We start from the raw sequence: 25,189 nt of genomic DNA, 5'->3' as shown, positions 1-25,189 counted from the left end.
GGTGGCTCTGGCTTACAGGATGATGTGGGATATTATGGGGAGTAGTCCAGTGGCTCTTGCTGACGGGATGATGTTGGATATTAGGGATAGTAGTCCGGTGGCTCTGGCTGACGGGATGAAGTGGGATATTAGGGGTAGTAGTTCGTTAGCTCTGACTGATGGGATGATGTGGGATATTATAGTGAATGTGGCTATGTGGAGTGGGCAGGGCTCTACACTCAGAGAGATATATATATATATATATATATGTGTAAAATCATTAGAATTTGTTATAACTAACCGTAGTTAATTACCATGCCCGGGCACTGCCGTGCTCTTCAGCTATTAAGTAAATAAATGAAAAAAGGGTTAGGTTCCCCTGTATTATTTTTTTTTTTTTTTTTTTTTTTTTTTTATAAACAGTCAGGTAAAACTCACAGTTGGGGGCTGCAACCCTCAGCTTCAGCAAGGCTGATTTATCAAGAATAGAGGGGTCCCCACGCAGTTGTGTATTTCTCCTTCGCCTCATTGGGGGACACAGATACTGTGGGGACACAGATACTGTGGGTGTATGCTTCTGCCGCTAGGAGGCAGACACTAAGTGAAAAAAAGAGGTTAGCTTCTCCGTCGTATACACCCTCGCCACTATTGCGGGCAGAACTCAGTTTTTTGCTTACTGTCCCTGGAGTCACACACGTCTGGTTTTGCTTCAGACTTTTTTTTTTTTTCCCATGAAGACGAGACAGACCCTATTGAAAGGTCCGATCTCCCCAAACCATCAACGGGCGAGCCCGTGTTGAGTATCGTCTCCACGTATCCTCTCCCGCACCGTGGGACATATCTGGGCCGTTTTCCCCAGACCTTTTTTCTATTTTATTTTTACCGTCTATGAAGATGAGACAGGGGCAACGGATCCTATTGAAAGGATCCGATTTCCCAAACCATCAACGGGCGCGCACGTGCGAGTGTCGCTCCACATATCGTCTCCCGCGACGAGGGACACAATGCCTGACTTAGCCCTGACCACCCCTAGGTATTGAAACCATGGGGTGTACAGAGGCACAAGACTAGTCCGTGCGGCCCCCACTGCTCCACCAATGCTTAGACTGCGGTGCTGCAAGGTGGCGGACGGTCCCTCTCCTCACCCCCTGAAGGGGTTAGATGGAGCTAGGGTGCCTGCACCGTCCTATTTTGTCAAGGCCCCCTCACATACATGAGCTGGGAAGCTGAAGAGGATCGTCAGTGAGGAGAGGTCCTTGGAGGGCTCCTGCGGCGAAGATCCGGGGCTGGAGCCCTTAGCTGTCAGATGCCACCGGCCAGTGGCTGCAGAGCGGTGCAGAGAAGTCCGCGCCAGTAAGTAGCACCATTTTACTTTGGCGCCACGGAGTTGTCCCCCCCGTCGCGGGCAGGGGGTAAATTGAGGCCGCGGCTTTAGCCGAAGCTAGGCCGCGACCGGAAGTTCCGCCTCCGGGCTGTGCGTCACTTCCGGCGGCCCGCCCCCCAGGCCTGGGCGGCGGGGGATAAATTTAGTCCCCGGCTTCGGAGCGCGGCTATCCCGCAGACCCAGAAATACCGCCCCTGGACCGGTTTATATGCTGACGGTCCACCCCACGGCTGGTGGCGCGCGATTTTTGTGCGGAGGCATCCAGGAACAGGCGGGTACAGGACTGGGGTAAGTGCTGCCCAGGAGACCACAGGGAAAACGAGGTGCTACCTCCTTCCCCCTATCCCCAGCAGCGGACAGATACATCATGTCCGAAGAAGCAGCATGCATCTCTTGTCGGGCTGCGTTTCCACGGGCGCAGAGCAAGCGATTATGCAAAGCTGGCGATTTCCAAACGCGCTCAGGAGCCCTCCCCTGCGACCGAACCCACAATACTGGTGTGGGCAGACCGCAGAGGACAAGGCTCAGGATTCCCGCTGTACAGCGCCCGCAACCCAATGCCTAACAGAACCTCAGTGTCCGTCCTCCCCTGCGACCGCGACCAGTGTGCCAAGCCCCCCAGAATGGGTCCTATCACTGTCACAGTTCATGCAATTGAGTGCCTTCAGGCCTCAGATATGGGCAGCGACAGTGGCTCGCCGGCCTTAGAGGGGACCTCCACCTCACAAGAGCCCCTCGCCTGCAGGGTCCGCTCTCACTCCAGGCAGACCCGAGGGAAACGAATCCACACTGTGTCGCCCTGTCCATCCGGTGCCTTGGCATCCGTAAGTTCTGCTTCTCGCTCCCCTTCACCAGTGGTTGATTGCGAGCAGACCTCAGAATGCGACTCAAACGAGCCCCTTGACCTGGATACTCCAGCGTCACGCAGCGGCTACGGGGCATGAAGTGGCATTTAAGCAAGTGAAGCGCCCGCACAGAATTTTTTCCTCTCACCCGGAGTTTGAGGACATAGTGCAGCGGCACAGAGAACGTCCAGACAGGCGTTTCTCGGGTCAAAAGGCACTCGAAACAAGGTATCCGTTTGCTCCGGACCGCCGTAAAAAAATGGATGGAATCCCCGTTGGGGATCCTCCGGTTTCGCGCCTAGCCACTAAGACCCTGCTATCCGTCCCTAGTGTTTCCTCAATTAAGGATCCCACGGATCACCTTATAAAGAGCTTAGCTCACTCAGTATATGAGGCGTCAGGGTCAGCGCTCGCTCCCTCATTCGCAGCAACTTGGGTAGCCAAGGCTATGATATCATGGTCAGAAACATTAAACAAGGTCGCAGAGGAGCAGGATCTACCTGTAGAGATTTCGGAGGTCGCAGGTCAGATGGCGATGGCCGTAGACTATGTAATCAATGCGTTTTTGGATGCGGACAATTGCTTGGCACTTGCTGCCGCTAATGCAATTTCTATCAGAAGAGCCCTATGGTTAAGGACATGGCGAGCCGATTCTACTTCTAAGAAGTCCTTGACTTCCCTGCCTTATCAGTGCAACCACCTACACTGTGTTCCAAATTATTATGCAAAAAATATTTCCTCATATTTTCTCTAAATTACCTATATGAATTGCAGTCATTGTTATTTTCCAGTCATCTACTATTCTAGTATAATTGCAATGGGAAGGGAAGCAAAAGACCAGAAAAAGCCATACACCTGACAAATGCTATTGAGAACTCTGCTTCTAGAAGTGGAAAGGAAGAACAAAGACAAAAGAATCTAGTTAATAAAAATATTGGAGAAAGAGAAACCAATCACAAACTAAATTGTTTCTATACTAATGCACAAAGCATGGGCAACAAACAAGGAGAATTGGAACTACTAACACAGGAAAAGAAATATGATGTCATTGGAATCACTGAAACTTGGTGGGACAATACACATGATTGGAATACAAGACTAGAAGGATACAACTTATTTGCAAGAAACAGACTTGATAAACGAGGAGGAGGTGTCACATTGTATGTTAGAAACGCGTATATCTGCACAGAGATTGAAGCTTCAGAGACTGGGAGTTCTGTGGAAACTGTTTGGGTAAGAATACAAGGACAGAACAATGGAAAGGACACCATTGTAGGCATTTACTACAGGCCGCCTGTGCAAACTGAGGATATGGATGAACTCTTTATGCATCAAATGGCCAAGTTCTCCAAAAAATATGACATAGTTGTCATGGGAGATTTCAACTATCCAGACATTTTTCGGGAATCTCTCTCAGGCAAAACTAACAGGTCAAGGAAATTCTTATCCTCTCTTGCTGACAACTTTATCTTCCAAAAGGTAGGGGAGAGAACAAGGGGAACTGCTACTTTGGATCTAATCCTTATAAACAGGGAGGAAAGGGTTGAGGAGGTAAAAGTGGCTGGGACCCTAGGAGGTAGCGACCATGCTATTTTAGAATTTTGTATAACTAGAGGAGGAAGACCTGTGAAGACTCAGACGTCAAGGTTAGATTTCAGAAAGGCAGATTTTAAGGGATTAAGAAAGAGAATTGGAGGGATCCAATGGCTGGATATCCTTAAAGACAAAAATGTCCAGGAAGGATGGGAAATCTTGAAAAATGAAATTCTCAAAGCACAATTGTTAACAATTCCAAAAAGAGGGAAGAATAGGAAGCATTTAAGGAAGCCAGGATGGATGAACACAGAACTTAAGCACATGCTAAAAAGGAAGAAAAAAATGTTTATAAAATGGAAAGAGGGAGGCATATCTAAAGAAGAATATATTGCTGTCTGCAGAACCTGCAGGACACAAATCAGATTATTTAAAGCTGACAATGAATTGAAGCTTGCAAGAGATGTCAAAAGCAATAATAAAGGATTTTGGGGATATGTCAAAAGTAAAAGAAAAGTCAAAGATGCTATAGGATTTTTACAGGATGAAAATGATGAAATGGTAAGACAGGATGTTGAGAAGGCCGAACTTTTAAATTTCTATTTTGCATCTGTTTTCTCTCAGAAAGGAAATGTAACACCAACTGTTCTTCACTGTCCTATTAAGGGAATAGAAGAATCCAGGATATCTATAAACAGAAAGATAGTGAGGAAACACTTAGCTAACCTAAATGAATTCAAGTCTCCAGGTCCAGATGAATTACACCCCAGAGTACTGAAGGAGATAGCAGAAGAAATTTTTGAACCCCTCTCCATAATCTTTGAAAATTCTTGGAGAACAGGAGAAGTCCCAGAAGACTGGAGAAGAGCAAATGTTGTTCCTATCTTCAAAAAGGGGAAGAAGGTGGACCCAGGCAACTATACGCCGGTGAGTCTGACTTCTATACCAGGAAAGATCTTTGAACAAATTATTAAACAACATGTATGTCAGTACATGGATAAGAATGAAGTGATTAAACAGAGTCAGCATGGGTTTGCAACTAATAAGTCATGTCAGACTAACTTAATTTCCTTCTATGACAGAATCACTGATTGGGTGGATCAAGGAAATGCTGTAGATATAGTATATCTTGACTTCAGCAAAGCATTTGACAAAGTATCTCATACAATCCTTATTGAAAAAATGACTAAGTATGGAATGGACAAGGCAACTGTTAGGTGGATTCATAACTGGCTTAGTGATCGGACCCAGAGAGTGGTCGTAAATGGCTGCACATCCGGTTGGAAGAATGTCTCAAGTGGGGTACCACAGGGCTCTGTCCTGGGCCCTGTATTGTTCAACATCTTTATCAACGATTTAGATGAAGGAATTGAGGGTAAACTGATTAAATTTGCTGATGACACAAAGCTAGGAGGGATAGCTAATACTAGAGAAGAGAGAGAGAGAGGATTCAAAAAGATATAAATAAACTGGAGAAGTGGGCAGCAACTAACAGAATGGGTTTTTAACAGGGAAAAGTGCAAAGTACTACATCTGGGCAATAAAAATGAAAAAAGCATATACAGAATGGGAGGCATAGGCCTAAGCAACAGCACATGTGAAAAAGACTTGGGTATACGAATAGATCACAGACTGAATATGAGTCAACAGTGTGATGCAGCAGCAAAAAAGGCAAATGCAATTCTAGGATGTATTAACAGAAGCATACAGTCTAGATCACGTGAAGTCATTATTTCCCTCTACTCCTCTTTGGTCAGACCTCATCTGGAATATTGTGTCCAGTTTTGGGCACCACATTTTAAAAAAGACATCAACAAACTGGAGCAAGTTCAGAAAAGAGCAACCAGAATGGTGACGGGTCTGCAAACCCTGTCTTATGAGGAAAGGTATGCAGAAGTATGCCCCATCATGATCCCCTTCTTGTAGAAATTGCCCATTCCAACACCTCCATTTCCTCCTCCCCATCATTACCCTCTCCATCACCGCCATCACTGGCCCTCTCCCCATCACTACCATCATTCCCCTCTCCCCATCACTGCCATCATTGTCCCTCTCCCCATCACTGCCATCATTGTCCCTCTCCCCATTTCCGCCATCACTGGCCCACTCCACACACAGGGCCACACTCACGACACACACCAGCGGCCGGACACACACACACACACACACACACACACACACACACACACCAGCGGCCGGCCACATACACACACCAGTGGCCACACTCGCCTCTCCGCGCGCCGGCAGCGTCTTTCCTGTCACTTCCTCTCACACATTGAGAGATGCGGCCGCAGCTGGATGACATCATTCAGCTCCGTGGTCACGCCACTCAATGTGTGTGAGGAAGCTGCAGCTCTGAACAGTGAAGCGAGGCCTTGGCCGCGTGCCAGCTGAGAGGGCTCTGCGTTCCCTGCCTGGCACGCGTGCCATAGGTTCGCCATCACTGTATCACTCTGTTCGCCTTTTCCCATCTCTCCCATCATTGTCCTTCTCCCCATCACTCCCATCATTGTCCCTCTCCCCATCTCTGCCATCATCATCATCTTCTTTGTTGATTTTTTTTTTTTTTTAATAGCAGTGACAGGGAGAGACTTCTCTTGCACAACAGCAGTGCATGAAGCCCACCAAGCGCTGGTGTTGTACAAGACATTAGGTGCTTCTTCCTACTGCTTAATCAAAAGCCTGGGATCTAAAGAGAAAGTATATAATATGACAATTTTATGTCATCTTGCTCTGTTGCTCATAATGTATTAAAGGGACTCATTAAAACCTCTACCACACAAACACACACCCTGAAATGTCTTCCTGGGATATTTAGTACACCTCTACAAGGTATTCTAAGTCTACAAATGTGGAGCTGATAAAAAAAAAATAAGCGAGATAATCTTGGCAGGTTGTTCAGAATGTTCATGAAACAGTCTGGCAGAAATCCTGCAGAAAGCACATTGTACGTTAATTATATTTATCTGTTCCATTTTTCTGGTTTGTGGATAGAGTGGGGCTTACCCAAAGGGCGGTCTTGTAAATTATTGTGTCTCAATACATAGAGAGCAAAGGGTAGAGGCAGCTTTCTGTGTTTTGGTCAGGACTCCCATGGCTAAACCATGCATCACGAGTCGTTCTTGGACTGTGACACACGAATGTGTGAATCCTGCCTTTCAGGTAGAGTTGGGTCCAGAAATATTTGGGCAGTGACTGAATTTTTGTGATTTGGGCTCTACATGACCCAATCTTTTATTTAAAATGAAACAACTGCGATTCAATTAAATTTTAGACTTCCATGTTTAATTAAAGGGGTTGAACAAAAATATTCTGTGAAACATTTATGAATTGCAACAAATATTCATTGTCCCTCTCCCCATCTCCGCCATCACTGGCCCTCTCCACACACACAGGGCCACACTCACGACACACACACCAGCGGCCGGCCACACACACACACCAGCGGCCACATACACACACACACACACACACACCAGTGGCCACACTCACCTCTCTGCGGTCTCCACGCGCCGTCACTTCCTCACACATTGAGAGGCGCGGCCGCGGCTGGATGACATCATCATTCAGCTCTGTGGCCGCGCCGCTCAATATGTGTGAGGAAGCTGCAGCTCTGAACAGTGAGGCGAGGCCTTGGCCGTGTGCCAGCTGAGAGGGCTCTGCGTGCCCTGCCTGGCACGCATGCCATAGGTTCGCCATCACTGTACTCGGGTAAAATAGGGATGTAATAAATCTATTGCTATACATACAACACATAAAAATACATGCAACACATAAAAACACACACAGCTCTGCTTTATGTGTGAATATTTATATGTACGTACATACACAAACACACACACAGATCTGCTACATGCTCACATAGACATACACAGTTCTGCTACATGCACACACACTACCAGCTACCAGGAGAATGAAGTTATATTTTCTCTGCAACTTTCAATGGTCTTAAAGGGGATGTTCTCCAGCATCAAAGGACGGTAATTAAAAATTTTATCATAAAGGATACAAAAAAATTGCAGACTGTGCAATATTCAAAAAAATCCATGCTTTCGCTTTTCTGGTTGAAAAACCCTTAAAATGGGTATTTCTATCTCCAAAATCCTATCCCAATATGTAGTAGGTGTAGGTGTAAGGGCATTGCAGTAGCTTAGGTATCCATGGTTGCAACCACTAATAACTAGCTGTCACTATGAGTGGTCTTAACCATGGATACTGAAGCTACTGCAATGCCCTGCATATGGGGTAAGGCTGGTTTCACACTGGCGTTCGGCAGAGCTGCGGATGGCTGTGTACTTCCTCCGTGAAGCTCCGCCCACTGCCACACCTCCTCCAGTCAGCTCCGCCTACGTCTGTATGCGGCCTGCGTACCTATCTTTAACATTGGATACGCAGGCCATGCGGATGCGTCCGCATGTGTCGTTTTGACGATGTGGCAACCGTAACATGGTGCGTTTGACGCAGGTCGCCACAGCGTCAAAACGACGCATCCGCATGGCCTGCGTACCCAATGTTAAAGATAGGTACGTAGGCCGCATGCAGACGTAGGCGGAGCTGACCGGAGGAGGTGCGGCAATGGGCGGAGCATCACAGAGGAATTACGCAGCCCTCCGCAGCTCTACCGAATGCTAGTGTGAAGCCGGCCTAAGCGACATAGCGAATCAAAAGATATGTACTACATTTCTAATTGGGAGATGTTTACTAATATTATTATTACAGCTACTACATATTGGATACTGGAGATGGGAATAGTATTTTAATCAATGTAACTTTTTTATTCTATGTGACTAAAGGTTACATTTTAACTTCCTCCCTTTGGTGCTGGGGAACATCCTCTTTTTGACCATTGAAAACTATTTGACCTGGCAGATAAACCAGTGCATACTCCGTACGCTACACCCAGAATACAGACTGTCTATCCTGCAGCTGAATTGAAATTTTTTTCAATTTTTTTTTTTTTTTTTTTTTTGTTTCTCTGCAACTTCTCTCTTCCACTCATCAAGAGGTGCTCTCTTTAACAAGTCATTGTCATTTACACTATACAGTGAACGGTGTAAAAATCATGGTGGAATTGCACATCCTTGTAGAATTTTTTTTTTTTTTTTTTTTTTTTTTTAGTAAATTCATAATAAAATAAATTTATGCCATTAAAAAATATAACGCATTCCACAAAAATCATACGCCTTCATGGCCTTGTTTTTGAAGAAGCAAGAGTAAGAAGTTATGGATCTTGGAATGCAAGATTTAAAAATGAATGACTAAAATACTAAGAGGAGGAATTCGTGCATTGCCACTGTACCGTGACACAAGACAAATCTTTAGTGCCCTCACCATTGCATATTACATTAATTTTGTAATTCTAAAGCATTCATGGTTGCAGTTCTTCAAAATAGAAATGCTGGTTCTTTAAGATCATTTCACCAACATTAATTAAGAATGTTTTCACATTCTGATTTAATTAAAGATATTAATGACTAAGCTGTAATTAGCCTACAGATATAAATTATGCAGATTTTACTATGATTTATACACAGGGGCTTTAGAAAAAAAGGACAAAGGGAAAACTGCTGGTACTTCTCGCTTATTATTTCATTGATGTTTTCCTTCAGCAGTGATTTTCTGTTCTGCACACTAGTGTGTGGCTCAGTGCCATGCCATACCTACAACATCTTGATAGCCTTATTTTTGATAAAGTTATTTTGCTACCTCTTTTCCAAAAATGTTACATTTTATTGTTCCTGTAGTTATAAATTGTGATATGTAGAATAATATTTATTGAAGCTTTTAACAGACCCTTGTTTTATTGTGGTCAATTTATGTTCGTGTCAAATTGGTAAACTTTAGGGAAATCAGAGTAATTTTTTATTTCAGTTTTATTTGAGGCTGTGCTGCCATTATTTACATCATATTGGTCAATGTTTTGCACAAAATTTAATACATGTGATACCTCTTTAGGTGTAGTTTTTCTGTCTAAAATAGCTAGTGTCATAGAGGAAAATTAAAAATCCATAAAGACATCTCCAGATATCACCCTCACATTGAATATGCGAGTAATTATAGTCGAGAGAAACTAATTAAAACGGGAAGTTAGAGAGAGCTGATACTTCCATCTCCATTGAATTAGGGGCCTCCTGAAGTGACCAGGTAATTACAGCAGGGAGATTTGCTGGGAAGAAGACACCAAGGCTGATATTCGTTTATGCAGAGGCTGAGAATAAAGCTTCCAAACCAAATAGTTTCCTCTGATAAAAAAATCTTTCTGAGATCAAAGGCAGTGGTCAGTGATGAATATTTGTGTCTGCATTGATCCGATTTTTAAGGGAGATATATTTTCCACGTCTTCGCAAAGGGTAAACATAACACATTTACTCAGATCACCATAAGGCAATTCTAACCCATCCAACGTAATAACCTCCTATGAATGATGCTATCCAGGCTATGTTTGATCTCAATATAAAGGTAAAATCGCGATAAGAAACATCACAACAATATCTATCACTTGGGACCTCCAGGTGCGATGATATTTTGTAAGTTGGGGATCTCATAAAAGTCTGAAAGACCCAGCATCAGGACTGTGGAATATGCCAATTTTGGTGTTTTTTGGCAAATGCCAATCGCCCTGCATGGTGTTGGGCTGTAATCACAACACCCATTTCTGGATGTCCTAGCACCCTCATGGATTCTGTTTCTGACAGTTTTAGCAGACACTTGGATGTTTAGTGGCGTGCTGGAGGTCATTTTTCAGGGCTCTGGCACTTATCCACCTGTTCCTCATTGCACAGAGTAGGTAGTTGTCCTGCTGTTGGGTTGATGCCCTTCCACGGCCCCCTCCACGTCTCCTGGTGTACTGGCCTGTCTCCTGGTTTCTGCTCCATGCTGTGGACACTGTGCTGACAGACCTAGCTACCCTTCAACTCGTATTGATGTGCCATTCTGGATGAGCTGCACTACCTGAGCAACTTCTGTGGGTTGTAGACAATGCCTCCTGCTACTGTACAGTACCTCTAGGGGTGAGAGCAATGACAAAATGCAAAAGTTACCAAAACCACCCAAAACGATGAGAACAGAGACATGGTCTGTGGTCACCCCCTGCAGAACCACTCCTTTTATAAGGGTTGCCTTGCTAATTGCCTACCATTTCTACCTGTTGTCTGTTCCATTTGCACAACAGCAGGAGAAATTGATTCACAATCAGTGTTACTTCATAACTGGACAGGTCGATTTCACAGAAGCATGTTAAAAAAAAAAAAGTGGGAAACTACCAAGTGAGTACAGGAGAGCAGTACTTGTATGGCTAGGCTATAGACTCCAGGAGGGGTACTTATAATGTGTAATTTGGTGCTACCAGCCTGCAGCTGCACACCTTGTATGTAAGATGTGACATGTGTAGGGTTTCGCTCTCAGGTGGGCATTAGGTAGCGTTCAGACAGGCTCTGGATTCTTTTGTCAAAAAAATGCAACGTTTATTTCCACAGGTTGCACTGCAACAAAACAAAATCATAAACAAAAATCTGAAGCCTTGTCCAGGAGCTAACTAAGCAACAAAGACCCTGGCTGCCCAGCTGAGCTAGCCCCAATCCAGTCAAACACAACACCTATCGTCCTTAGTAACAACTGATACTTGCAGTTTGGTGCATATGGCCTGTGCAGGTTTTTCTCATCTAGAGATTCTGGCTTGTCCTTCTCGTTAGCCCCAACACAAATCCACTCTGGTCAACTTCTTCCCAGCTGACTGACTTAGATGAACAACTATCCTTTTTTATATACAGAGCTAGCTAATTGCCCCTAATAAGAGCCTGCAGAGCTAGAGTTTAACCCTAGCCTACCTGACATGGCTTTCTCCCTGCTTACACAGTACTCACACCAAATAGGTACACACCATCCGTTTTGGTAAAGGGGCATACCATGCAATGCAAATAAGAAGCTAGCCATGCTGCCTAATCTTGACTGTAGGAAAGGAGGCAATATCAGAGTGCTGGGTTAAGTAGGATTGAGAAGCAAGCCATGACTCAGGATCTGTGACTTTTTAGGAATGGAGAGTGAGCAGCAATCTGGATATGAGCCTTTATCAGTATTTATGTTGAGTCGATGTGAATCCTTTTTCATCACCTGGAGTATCCCTTTAAAATAACAAAGTTCAATGAAAACCTGTCACAAAAACCTTAATTGAGCAGCACGGTGGCTCAGTGGATAGCACTGCAGCCTTGCAGCGCTGGAATCCTGGGTTCAAATCCCACCAAGGACAACATCTGCAAGGAGTTTTTATGTTCTCCCTGTGTTTGCGTGGGTTTCCTCTGGGTACTCTGGTTTCCTCCCACATTCCAAAGACATCCTGATATGGAATTTTAGATTGTGAGCCCCATCGGAGACAGTGATGATAATGTGTGAAAACTGTAAAGCGCTGCGGAATATGTTAGCGCTATATAAAAAAATAAAGATAAAGAATAAATTCAGCTCTTTTCTGTTTCTCTTCTTTGTTGATTTTTTTTTTATAGCAGTGACAGGGAGAGACTTCTCTTGCACATCAGCAGTGCATGAAGCCCACCAAGCGCTGGTGTTGTACAAGACATTAGGTGCTTCTTCCTACTGCTTAATCAAAAGCCTGGGATCTAAAGAGAAAGTATATAATATGACAATTTTATGTCATCTTGCTCTGTTGCTCATGATGTATTAAATGGACTAATTGAAACCTCTACCACACAAACACACACCCTGAAATGTCTTCTTGGGATATTTAGTACACCTCTACAAGGTATTCTAAGTCTACAAATGTGGAGCTGATAAAAAATAAGCGAGATAATCTTGGCAGGTTGTTCAGAATGTTCATGAAACAGTCTGGCAGAAATCCTGCAGAAAGCACATTGTACGTTAATTATATTTATCTGTTCCATTTTTCTGGTTTGTGGATAGAGTGGGGCTTACCCAAAGGGCGGTCTTGTAAATTATTGTGTCTCAATACATAGAGAGCAAAGGGTAGAGGCAGCTTTCTGTGTTTTGATCAGGACTCCCATGGCTAAACCATGCATCACGAGTCGTTCTTGGACTGTGACACACGAATGTTTGAATCCTGCCTTACAGGTAGAGTTGGGTCCAGAAATATTTGGGCAGTGACTGAATCTTTGTGATTTGGGCTCTACATGACCCAATTTTTTATTTAAAATGAAACAACTGAGCTTCAATTAAATTTTAGACTTCCAGGTTTAATTAAACAGGGTGGAAAAAAAATATTCTGTGAAACATTTAGGAATTGCAACCAATATTCTACAAAGCTTCCTCATGTCAGTGTGTCAATAATAATAGGACAAAATAACTTTACCATAAATAAAACTTTCATTTTTAATACCGTATATACTCGTATTTAAGCTGACCCCCCCTAATTTTGCCACAAAAACCTGGGAAAACTTATTGACTCGCGTATAAGCCTAGGGTGGAAAATGCAGCAGCTACTGGTAAATTTCAAAATTAAAAATAGGTACCAATAAAAGTAACATTAATTGAGACAACAGTAGGTTAAATGTTTTTAATATCCATATTGAATCAGGAGCCCCATATAATGCTTCATACAGTTCAAAATGGCCCCATAAGATGCTCCATACAAAATGCACCCCATATAATGCTGCACAAAGGTTAATAATGGCCCCATAAGATGCTCCATAGAATAATATGCCCCATATGCTGCTCCATAAAGGTTATGGCCCCATAAGATGTTCCATAGATTATGCCCCATAAAATGCGCCATAGACTATGCCCCATATGATGCTCCATAGATTGTTCTATGTGATGCTCCATAGATTATGCCCCATATGCTGCCCCATAAGATGCTCCACAGAATAGGCCCCATATGCTGCTGCAAATAAAAAAAAAAAAAAAAGACATACTCGCCTCTTGTCGCTGGGGGCCAGGTGCCAGTGTCCTGAGCAGGTGGGGACACTGGGGTCACGTGGTGCCGCTCATTAAAGTCATGAATATGCGCGGTATCATGTGACCGCTGAATGAAGGAGCCTGAGACCATGGGAGAACCAGGGGGCTGCAGAGATGCACCTGATGGGTAAGTATGGACTGACTCCCCCCATCCCCCGCCAACCCCCTGGCTTATATGACTCACGTATAAGCCGAGAGGGGGACTTTCAGCATTAAAAAAATGGACTGAAAATCTTGTCTTATACGCAAGTATAAACGGTACTTTGTAGAGAATCCTTTGCATGCAATGACTACCGGAAGTCATGGACATCACCAAATACTGGATTTTCTCCTTTGTGTTGCTGTGCCAGGCCTTTTCTGTAGCTGTCTTCAGTTATTGCTTGTTTGTGGGTCTTTCTGCCTTGTATTTTGTCCTAAGCATGTAAAATGCATGCTCTATGGAATTGAGATCTGGTGATTGACTCGGCCATTGCAGAATATTACAGTTCTTTTCCTTAGCTCCTTTCCGACATCGGGTGTAATAGTACGCCAATGTCGGACTCCCTCCCTTTGATGTGGGCTCTGACAGTGAGCCCACATCTTTCCCGGAACATGTCAGCTGTTTTGAACAGCTGACATGTGCCCGCAATAGCCATGGGTGGAATCGCGATCCACCCGCGGCTATTAACCAGTTAAATGCCGCTGTCAAACTCTGACAGCAGCATTTAACAAGAGCTTATAGCAATCGCGCCGGAAATACGCACACGGTGACCCCCGTCATGTGATGTTGGGTCACCGGTGTGTTGGCATGACAACCGGAGGTCTCCTGGAGACCTCTATGGTTGTCACTGCCGTTTTGCTGTGAGCGCCACTCAGTGGTCGGTGCTCATAGCAAGTGAGTAAATCTGCTATATACAGGCGATCTCATCATCGCCTCTATGTTGCAGAGCCAATCGGGTTGTGGCAGCTTCTAGTCTTCCATGGAGACTATTGAAGCATGCCAAAAGTTAAAGAAAAATGTTTTTAAAAATATAAAAAATTCAAATCGCCCCATTCAAAACAAAAATAAAATCAAACCTACACATATTTGGTATCGCCGCGTTCAGAATCGCCCGATCTATCAATAGGTGGTGAACCTATTTATTTACTCTCATGAAGTCATCTCTTCATAGTAGACTTAGTTACTGAAACCTCTACTTCCTGCAAAGTGATCTTCACTTGGGTGGATGATGTGAAGGGGGTTTTTTTTCCACCATAGAAAGGATTCTTTGATCATTTACCACTGGTTACTTCTATAAACGTCCAGCCTTTTTGAGTTCCCAAGCTCACCAGTGTGTTCTTTTTTTTGTTTTGTTTTGTTATAACATTTCTTCTATCTCTTATGAATTTCTTTTTTATTCAGTGTAATGATGGTCTTTTTCTCTCCAGTTGAGAGCCACTTTGACCGCCTGTTGTGAGTTCAAAGCAAAAGCTTCCAAATGCAAATGCCACACCTGGAATCAGCTACAGACCTTTTACCTGCTTAAATTTTGATGGGTTAACGAGGGAATAACCCCTGCAGCCCATTACGAAGCTTTTGCGATTAAATGTCCTATAACTTTTGTTCCTTTTAAAAAGAGGCAGCTACATATTAACCCCTTCACGACCCATGATGCCTACGTAGGCGTCATGAAAAGTCGTGCCCAAATGACCCATGACGCCCCCGTAGTCGTCATGCTATAAATAGCGGTCCTGCGGGTCGGGTGACCGGGGTCATTGAAATGTCACCCGACCCGCAGATACAGGACAACATGTAGTTAAGCCCAGGGGGGGTGGCTTTGCACCCATGTGGATTTCTGTGATTGGCTGTTAAAAGTGAAACAGCCAATCAGAGCGATAGTAATATTTCATCGATGAAAATTGATGAAATATTACAATCCAGCCATGGCCGATGCTGCAGTAGCATCGGCCATGGCTGGAGACACCGATTCGACCCCCCACCGGTGATCGCCCCCCTGCCACTGAATGACAGCAGCGATCTGCCGCCGCTGTCATCATCTGCCCCCCTCCCATTCCCTCCGCTCCCCGCCAGCTTCCGATCCCCCCTCACCCCCCCGGTACCTTCTGAGTCCCCCTGTCGCTCCCGGTGCCCCTCGGGTCTGGCTCATGGGCGCCGCCATCTTGGAAAATGGCGGGCGCATGCGCAGTGCGCCCGCCCGAATCTGCCGGCTGCAGATTCCATTCTTTCATTTTGATCACTCTCACAGTGATCAAAATGAAATAAAAAGTAAATAAACCTCCCAATTATCACCCCCATAGGTAGGCACAACTAATAAAATAAAGAAAATATTTTTATTTTTCCATTAGGGTTAGGGTTGGAAAGAGGGTTAGGGTGGAATTAGGGTTAGGGTTGGAATTAGGGTTAGAATTAGGGTTAGGGTTGGAATTAGGGTTAGGGTTGGAATTAGGGTTAGGGTTGTGGTTAGGGTTATGGTTAGGGTTGGGATTAGGGTTAGGGTTGTGGTTAGGGATGTGTTGGGGTTAGGGGTGTGTTGGGGTTAGGGCTTTGGTTAGGGGTGTGTTGGGGTTAGGGCTGTGGTTAGGGGTGTGTTGGGGTTAGGGTTGAAGTTAGAATTGATGGGTTTCCACTGTTTAGGCACATCAGGGGGTCTCCAAACGCGACATGGTGCAACCATTGATTCCAGCCAATTTTGCGTTCAAAAAGTCAAACGGTGCTCCCTCCCTTCCAAGCCCCCACGTGTGCCCAGACAGTGGTTTACCCCAACATATGGGGTATCAGCGTACTCAGGAAAAATTGCACAACAACTTTTGGGGACTAATTTCTCCTGTTACCCTTGGGAAAATAAAAAATTGGGGGCTAAAAAATTATTTTTGTGGAAAAAAATTGATTTTTTTCATTTTCACGGCTCTGCGTTATAAACTTCTGTGAAGCACTTGGGGATTCAAGATGCTTACCATTCATCTAGATAAGTTCCTTGGGGGGGTCTAGTTTCCAAAATGAGGTCACATGTGGGGGGTTTCTACTGTTTAGGCACACAGGGGCTCTGCAAATGTAACATGACGCCCGCAGACCATGCCATCAAAGTCAGCATTTCAAAATGTCACTACTTCCCTTCCGAGCCCCGACGTGTGCCTAAACAGTGGTTCCCCCCCCACATATGGGGTACCAGCGTACTCAGGACAAACTGTACAACAACTTTTGGGGTCCAATTTCTCCTGTTACCCTTGTTAAAATAAAAAATTGCAGACTAAAAAATAATTTTTTTAGGAAAAAAAAATTTTTTATTTTCACGGCTCTGCATTATAAACTTCTGTGAAGCACCTGGGGGTGCAAAGTGCTCACTATGCATCTAGATAAGTTCCTTAGGGGGTCTAGTTTCCAAAATGGGGTCATTTGTGGGGGAGCTCCAAAGTTTAGGCACACAGGGGATCTCCAAACACGACATGGTGTCCTCTAACGATTGGAGCTAATTTTAATTTCAAAATGTCAAATGGCGTTCTTTCCCTTCTGAGCCCTGCCGTGCGCCCAAACAGTGGTTCCCCCCACATATGGGGTGCCAGCATACTCAGGACAAACTGGACAACTTTTGTGGTCCAATTTCTCCTGTTACCCTTGTGAAAATAAAAAATAGCGTGCTAAAAAATCATTTTTGAGGAAAAAAATGATTTTTTATTTTCACTGCTCTACGTTATAAACTTTTGTGAAGCACTTGGGGGTTCAAAGTGCTCACTACACATCTAGATAAGTTCCTTATGGGGTGTAGTTTCCAAAATGGTGTCACTTGTGGGGGAGCTCCAATGTTTAGGTACACAGGGGCTCTCCAAACGAGACATGGTGTCCAATAACGATTGGAGCTAATTTTCCATTCCAAAAGTCAAATGGTGCTCCTTCCCTTTCGGACCCTGCCGTGCGCAGAAACAGTGGTTTATGACCACATATGAGGTATCGGTGTACTCAGGAGAAATTGCCCAACAAATTTTAGGATCCATTTTTCCTGTTGCCCATGTAAAAATGAAAGAACTGAGGCTAAAAATAATTTTTGTGAAAAAAACGTCCTTTTTTTTTTTACGGATCAGTTTGTGAAGCACCTGGGGGTTCAAAGTGATCACTATGCATGTAGATAAGTTCCTTGGGGGGTCTAGTTTCCAAAATGGGGTCACTTGTTGGGAAGCTCCATTGTTTAGGTACACAGGGGCTCTCCAAACGTGACATGGCAAGCGCTAAATATTCCAGCATATTTTCCATTCAAAAAGTCAAATGTGCTCCTTCCCTTCTGAGCCCTGCCGTGCGCCAAAACAGTGGTTTATGACCACATATGAGGTATCGGTGTACTCAGGAGAAATTTCCCAACAAATTTTAGGATACATTTTATCCTGTTGCCCATGTGAAAATGAAAAAAATGATGCTAAAAGAAAATTTGTGTTGGAAAAATTAAAATGTCCATTTTTTCCTTCCACGTTGCTTTAGTTCCTGTGAAGCACCTGAAGGGTTAATAATCTTCTAGAATGTAGTTTTGAGTAGCTTGAGGGGTGCAGTTTTTAGAATGGTGTCACTTTTGGGTATTTTCTGCCATATAGACCCCTCAAAGTGACTTCAAATGTGAGGTGGTCCCTAAAAAAAATGGTTTTGTAAATTTTGTTGTAAAAATGAGAAATCGCTGGTCAACTTTTAACCCTTATTACTTCCTAACAAAAAAAATTGTTTCCAAAATTGTGCTGATGTAAAGTAGACATGTGGGAAATGTTATTTAGTAACTATTTTGTGTCACATAACTCTCTAGTTTAACAAAATAAAAATTCAAAATTTGAAAATTGCGACATTTTCAACATTTTCGCCAAATTTCTGATTTTTTCACAAATAAATGCAAAAATTATGAACCTAAATTTACCACTAATATGAAGCCCAATGTGTCACGAAAAAACAATCTCAGAATCGCTAGGATGCGTTGAAGCGTTCCAGAGTTATTACCTCATAAAGGGACACTGATCAGAATTGCAAAAAATGGCCAGGTCATTAAGGTCAACATAGGCTGGGTCATGAAGGGGTTAAAGAGCTGCAATTCCTGATGTCTTACTTGAATTAGGATGTGAATACCCTCAAATTGAAGCAAAGAGTCTGCACTTTAAGCCCATATTGATTATATAACTGTATTGAGAAATATCCAAATTTGTGTTACTGTCCAAATTTTTCTGGACCTAACTGTAGATACAGAAGAGCAGGAAGAGAATGGGGAAATAAGAGGAGGTGTGAATGGCTGAGTTTCTGTGAAAAGGAATTGCTGAGATTTTTTTCTTTTTTGATATTCTTTATTTTGTGCTTCTGCACGGTATAAGCTTTAGAACAGTGGTTGAGGGAAATAGTATATTTAATATATTGATAAAACCCAGTTGTCCATTTCTTCATAAATTTCTAGAGAAATACTAGGGATATAGTACATTAAATTGCGATTCTGGAGCATATAATTCTGCAAAGGGAATCTGTCACCCCCCTTCTTCCCGGAACATATATGACCTATTAATATGGGCATACAGGTAATAGAAATGTTACACTAGTCCTACCTCTATGCCTCATTAGTAGTCTTGTTGTTGTGAAATGTTATATTCTGTCTTTATGCTAATGTTTTCTGCCAGTCTCCGGGGCATGCCATGTGCCTGAAAGAAATCCCTGCCTTCTCTCATCATTGCAATACTACCCCCCTCCCATGCATGTCAGTTCTGGTGCTGGAATCCCATGCCTGCACTCTGCACTCCCTCAAAAATCTCTTCCTCTCTTCTATGAGTACTGCATTCAGGGATCCTCTGCGCCGACGATTCACTGTGAACTCCCGCATGCGCGCCAATGAGGTGCTCTAACCACTTCCTCCCTGCATATTCATCGCTACGAACCATGTGCACATAGCGATGACTGTGCATAGGGGAAGTGAGGAGAGCACCTTATTAGTGCGCACGCCGGATCTCAGTGAATCACCTGCACAGAAGATACCTGAATGCAGTGTCCTTAGAAGGAAAGTAAATGTATAGATTTTTGAGGGAGTACAGGGCGTAGGATTCCAGGGACATAACTGATAGGCATGGGAGGGGGTTAGTTCTGTAATGAGGACAGGAGGCAGGGATTTCTTACAGGCACTGCATGCCCCGGAGCCTGGAAGAAGTCATTAGTTTAAGAAATAAAATATGATTTCTCAGCAACAAGACCTCTAATATGAGGCATACAGGTAGGACTAGTTTTAACATTTCTACTACCTGTATGCCCATATTAATAGGCTATATACTTCCTGGGGGGCTGACAGATTCCCTTTAATGAGTAATGCAAGTACTTACTAAAACCGTGCTTTCCAGAAATCCAGCCACCTTCAGAGCAGCGCTTACAAGCTCTGTAGCTTTATAGCTGTGCTGTGCCCCTTTCCTAGGAGATAGGCCACTACTGCTGAACTGCAGTAGTGGCTGGTACCCAGGGCAACAAATAATCAAATTACCAATTTACTTGTTATTAAAACTCTGAATTTTAAGTTCCTTGTTTTATAGGCACCTTGCAATTTTAACCATTTAATATGAGAATAGCCCTTTAAAGATAAACAAATTTAGATTGTGAGCCCCATCGGGGACAGCAATGATAATGTGTGCAAACTGTAAAGCGCTGCGGAAAATGTTAGCGCTATATAAAAATAAAAATGATTATTATTACAGTGAAGGAATTAAGTATTTGATCTCTTGCTGATTTTGTAAGTTTGCACACTGACAAAGACATGAACAGTCTATAATTTTAAGGGTAGGTTAATTTTAACATTGAGAAATAGAATATCAAAAATAAAATCCACAAAATCACATTGTATAATTTTATTTGCATTTTGCTGTTTTTATAAATTAAGTATTTGATCCCCTACCATCATTAAGAGTTCTGGCTCCTACAGACTAGTTAGATGCTCCTAATCAACTCGCTACCTGCATTAAAGACAGCTGTCTTACATAGTCACCTTTGTAAAAGACTCCTGTCCACAGACTCAATCAGTCAGACTCTAACCACTACAACATGGGAAAGACAAAAGAGCTTTATAAGGATGTCTGGGACAAGATCATAGACCTGCACAAAGCTGGAATGGGCTACAAAACCATAAGTATTATGCTGGGTGAGGAGACAACTGTTGGTGCAATAATAAGAAAATGGAAGAAATACAAAATGACTGTCATTTGACATTGATCTGGGGTACTATGCAAAATCTCGCCTCGTGGGATATCCTTGATCATGTGGAAGGTGAGAGATCAGCCTAAAACTACGTGGGGGAACTTGTTAATGATCTCAAGGCAGCTGGGACAACAGTCACCAAGTAAACCATTGGTAACACTACGTCGTAAAGGTTTAAAATCCTGCAGTGCCCGCAAGGTCCCCCTGCTCAAGATGGCACGTGTGCAGGCCTTCTGAAGTTTGCCAGTGAACACCTGGATGATTCTGTGAGTGATTGGTAGAAGGTGCTGTGGTCAGATGAGACAAAAATTGAGCTCTTTGGCGTTAACTCAACTCGCCATGTTTGGAGGAAGAGAAATGCTGCCTATGACCCAAAGAACACCATCCCCACTGTCAAGCATGGAGGTGGAAACATGTTTTGTGGGTGTTTCTCTGCTAAGAGCACAGGACTACTTCACCGCATCAATAGGAGAATGGATTGAGTCATGTACTATAAAATCCTGAGTGACAGCCTCCTTTCCTCTGCCAGTACTTTAAAACCTGGGTGATGGCTGGGTCTTCCAGCAAGACAATGACCCAAAACATACAGCCAAGGCCACAAACGAGTGGCTCAAAAAGAAGCACATTAAGGTCATGGAGTTAGTCTCCAGACCTTAATCATCCCATAGAAAACTTATGGAAGGAGTTAAAGCTCTGAGTTGCCAAGGGACAGCCTCAAAATCTTAATGATTTAGAGATAATCTGCGAAGAGGAGTGGACCAAAATTCCTCTTGACATGTGCACAAACCTCATCATCAACTACAAAAAAGTCTGACTGCTGTGTTTGCCAACAAGGGTTTTGCCACCAAGTATTTAGTCTTGTTTGCCAGAGGGATCAAATACTTATTTCATTTCTCACTGCAAAATGCAAATAAATTTATATAATTGTACAATGTAATTTTCTGGATTTTAATTTTGATATTCTATTTCTCAATGTTAAAGACATGAACAGTCTATAATTTTAAGGATAGGTTAATTTTGTCAGTGGGAAAACTTACAAAATCAGCAAGGAATCAAATAATTATTTCCTTAACTGTATATATTACTTTTTTTATTTTCCTTAATGGCAACTTGGACAAAATGACTACCTCATAATAATAGAAATAAAATAGAATATAATTTACAAACAAAAAAAATGTTTCTCTATCTTGTTTTAGTACCAAAATGTGATATCTCTCTGATCTCATTTTTATTACCTGCAATAAAGAGCATATTCATTGATACAGCATTAAAGTATGTAGCTGTTTCACTTGGTAACATTTTCTACTAAACTATGATTCCATAAACTTTCTTCCTCTATTTCTTGTAGGTTTGGGAGGTTTACAGTGGCTGCACTGCAAGCAAAAGTAGATCAGTATGAGCGAGAGATGAGCAGGCTTAAAAAAGCTCTGGAGAGGAGCGATCAATACATAGAAGAACTAGAAGCTCAGGTTGAGCATCTAAAAAAATCACCAGAGGATACACAAAAAGAAAAATCTCAGTGTGGAAATGCTGCCCAAGTACATGATGCTACAACCACACGTACCTGTGAAGAACTGAATGCAACACAGCAATTTTTGAACCAAACCCATAAAACAAGGGTCAGTTCAGAAGACTCCATTAGTAACTCCTCTGCATCAAATGGACACTCATCTGGCTCACCTGAGCTAAAAAGTACATTTACCAAATACTCACCTACTTTAATAAATGGCAATGAGCAGATTAGTATACTTAAAAATAGTCAGAGTGGGTTTGCAGAATTTGCTGAAAGCTATGGAAGTCCTACTTCATCATTGCCTTTCAGCTCACTTCTTTTGAGCACACCAGATAACAAACCAAATTCAGCTTCCAACCATGGCCATCTAAAGAAACCTCTAACTTATCTTAGGAAGCTGGTTTTTGCTGATTTGCCCAACAGAAAAGGTGTTTCTAACGCTTCTAATAGTGAAAATAATTTGAATACTGGCGAGGACCACACATCGTTTAGAGAGTCCAAGCCAAGTTTCTTAAATTTTTGTCAAATTAATTGTGAATCAGAAGATATTAAATTACCATTGCAGAGAGAGATTGGTTTACAAAAGGATAATGGACCAGATCAACAAAAATATACTGAAGGCCTTAAGCAAAGTAGAGTCTTAGTTGAAAACTCTGTGGAACTCTCTGATTATAACGTCAATGAGCCTGATATTATTTGTAGTGGAAGACGTCAAAGTTCATACCTGGACAATGCCTCATCTAAGTTGGCATCAAAAGTGAAATTTCAGGTTGAATCTACAGGCAAGGTTGGCAAAGATTCTGGAGATAATGCATTGTCTCAGCAGGGTGGAGAACCTATTGCTTCATGTTCTTCTGCAGTTCGGTATGGTGAATACTCTCAGTACTACATGAAACCGCCACGTGGTGCGGTCCAGGATAAAAACTTTCAGAGCCATCTGTCTATTACAAATACTCTAGACTGTAACGATAGTTCACACGATAAAGAGCAACTAATGCTTCATTCTGCTTCTGGAGTGGCAAATTCCATGGGATCCACATCACATTCATCCCGGCTGCCCCACTGTGTACCCGAATTGTACAGCAATAGTCCTCCAGCAAAACGTAAAATGATAAGCCAGTTTAGTGACAGCCCTTGTAAATAATCAAAGCCAGAAGCCTGGATTGTGTTGTATCATCATGGCTAATGATCATAAGAATCTACCCTCTAATTTCTTAAGGGTACTGTTAGGCTGTGTGCCCACGATGCGTTTTGTTAAGCGTTTCCGCAGCGTTTGTGCCGGATCAGACGCTGCAGAAATGCTTAAAAGATGCATCAAATTAATTAGCATGCGTTTTTGGCTTTTTGTGCCAATGCATGCGTTTTTAACCGCTCAGGAATCGCTTAGCGGCTAAAAGCGCAGCATGCTCATTAATTCCCGCATTGCTCAGCGTTTTTAGCCATCCCCAATGTTCCCAGAAATCGCGTGTCAAAAAACGCGTCAAAAAACGCGCAAGAAGCGCGCGGAAAAAGACGCGCGTTTTCTGGGAAAGGGGATCCTTTTCCTGAGCGTTTAAAAACGCTAGCGTGGGCACATAGCCTTAAGAAGTTCTGTCACCTGATTTCACAATGTAAATTGCATATATTATAGATCTGTAAAATCCAATGAGGTTGGTATATGTACTTTGAAAATCCATGTGTGTTTTGCCTTTTTTGAAAATTTTCACTTCTAAATGTATAAATGAGCATGTATTGTGACCGAATAGACCTGTACTCATAAAATGTGTATCTGAAAACGTCCAAAAAGGATTACACCGCATTCCTAACATTAGGTCTGTTCATTAAGATATGTAATTTATATTGTGAAATCTTGTGACAGATCTGCTTTCATGTTGTCATCTTAAAAACAGTAAAAATATCATTGTTTTGGGGGTTTATTTGTTTTTAGTTTGATATTCATTATGACTTTTGTAGTAAATTCGCTCTAGTTTTCTAGATTGAAGAATAAAACAACTTTCTATTTTTGCTTCAAATTTCTATCGTTTCATTAGCAGTAGCACTAACATTGCTTTTGTTAGATGCAGGATTAAGGGAAGCTCACTCTAGTATTTCAACAGCATAGGCTGATAATCCGGCACTTGTTTCCCAGAAAGATTTGCAATGTAATGTGCAATTGCACGAAAATGAAAATTGGAAAACTGGACAAAGTATTGCTCTGAATGAAATCATTCAAAATTATGTGAAAAAGTCTGCATTTTTGTGTTTGTTTGTTTTTTACCTCTGCTTTGTAGGAGCAATCCTATCCTGGGTTTTAAAATATGAAATTCCTTCACCCTTAGGCTAGTTTCACACTTGCTTTTTTTTGCAGCGCGTTTTTCCCGCAAAAAAACGCATTGAAAAAACGCATACAAAAGCATACAACTGCTGCGTTTTTTTCAAGCATTTTTATGAGCATGCATGAAAAAAACGCAGCGTTTTTAAGCGTTTGTATGCGTTTTTAGTGCGTTTTTACCGCGTTTGCGTTTTTTTCCAACATTGGATGTCCCCTCACACTAACCCAAACCATGACTTTACTAACCCTGACCCTAACCCTAACCCTGACCCTAACCCTTAACCAAATCATACTTAACCCTAACCCAAACCCTAAACCCTAACTAACCCTAACCCTGACCCTAACCCTTAACCAAACCATACTTAACCCTGACCCTAACCCTGACCCTAACCCTTAACCAAACCATACTTAACCCTAATCCTTACCCTAACCCTGACCCTAACCCTTAACAAAACCATACTTAACCCTGACCCTAACCCTGACCCTAACCCTTAACCAAACCATACTTAACCCTGACCCTAACCCTTAACAAAACCATACT

General features: G+C 42.8%; 1 protein-coding gene across 1 annotated transcript in view; it reads left to right on the top strand.

Moving 5' to 3' along the window:
• The window catches only part of OBI1 (ORC ubiquitin ligase 1), an 83,273-nt gene extending 58,924 nt beyond the window's left edge, over positions 1-24,349 (top strand). The window contains exon 6 of the mRNA XM_073580433.1: positions 22,173-24,349. Within this exon, the coding sequence (XP_073436534.1) occupies positions 22,173-23,481 (1,309 nt within the window). The 3' untranslated portion in view covers positions 23,482-24,349. The remainder of the gene's footprint in view (positions 1-22,172) is intronic.
• Positions 24,350-25,189: the final 840 nt, after the last annotated feature.

Source organism: Dendrobates tinctorius, unplaced genomic scaffold, assembly GCF_039654945.1.
Source record: "Dendrobates tinctorius isolate UK_male_01 unplaced genomic scaffold, ASM3965494v1 ptg000064l, whole genome shotgun sequence".
NCBI lineage: Eukaryota > Metazoa > Chordata > Amphibia > Anura > Dendrobatidae > Dendrobates > Dendrobates tinctorius.
This window is presented reverse-complemented; position numbering and strand designations above follow the sequence as displayed.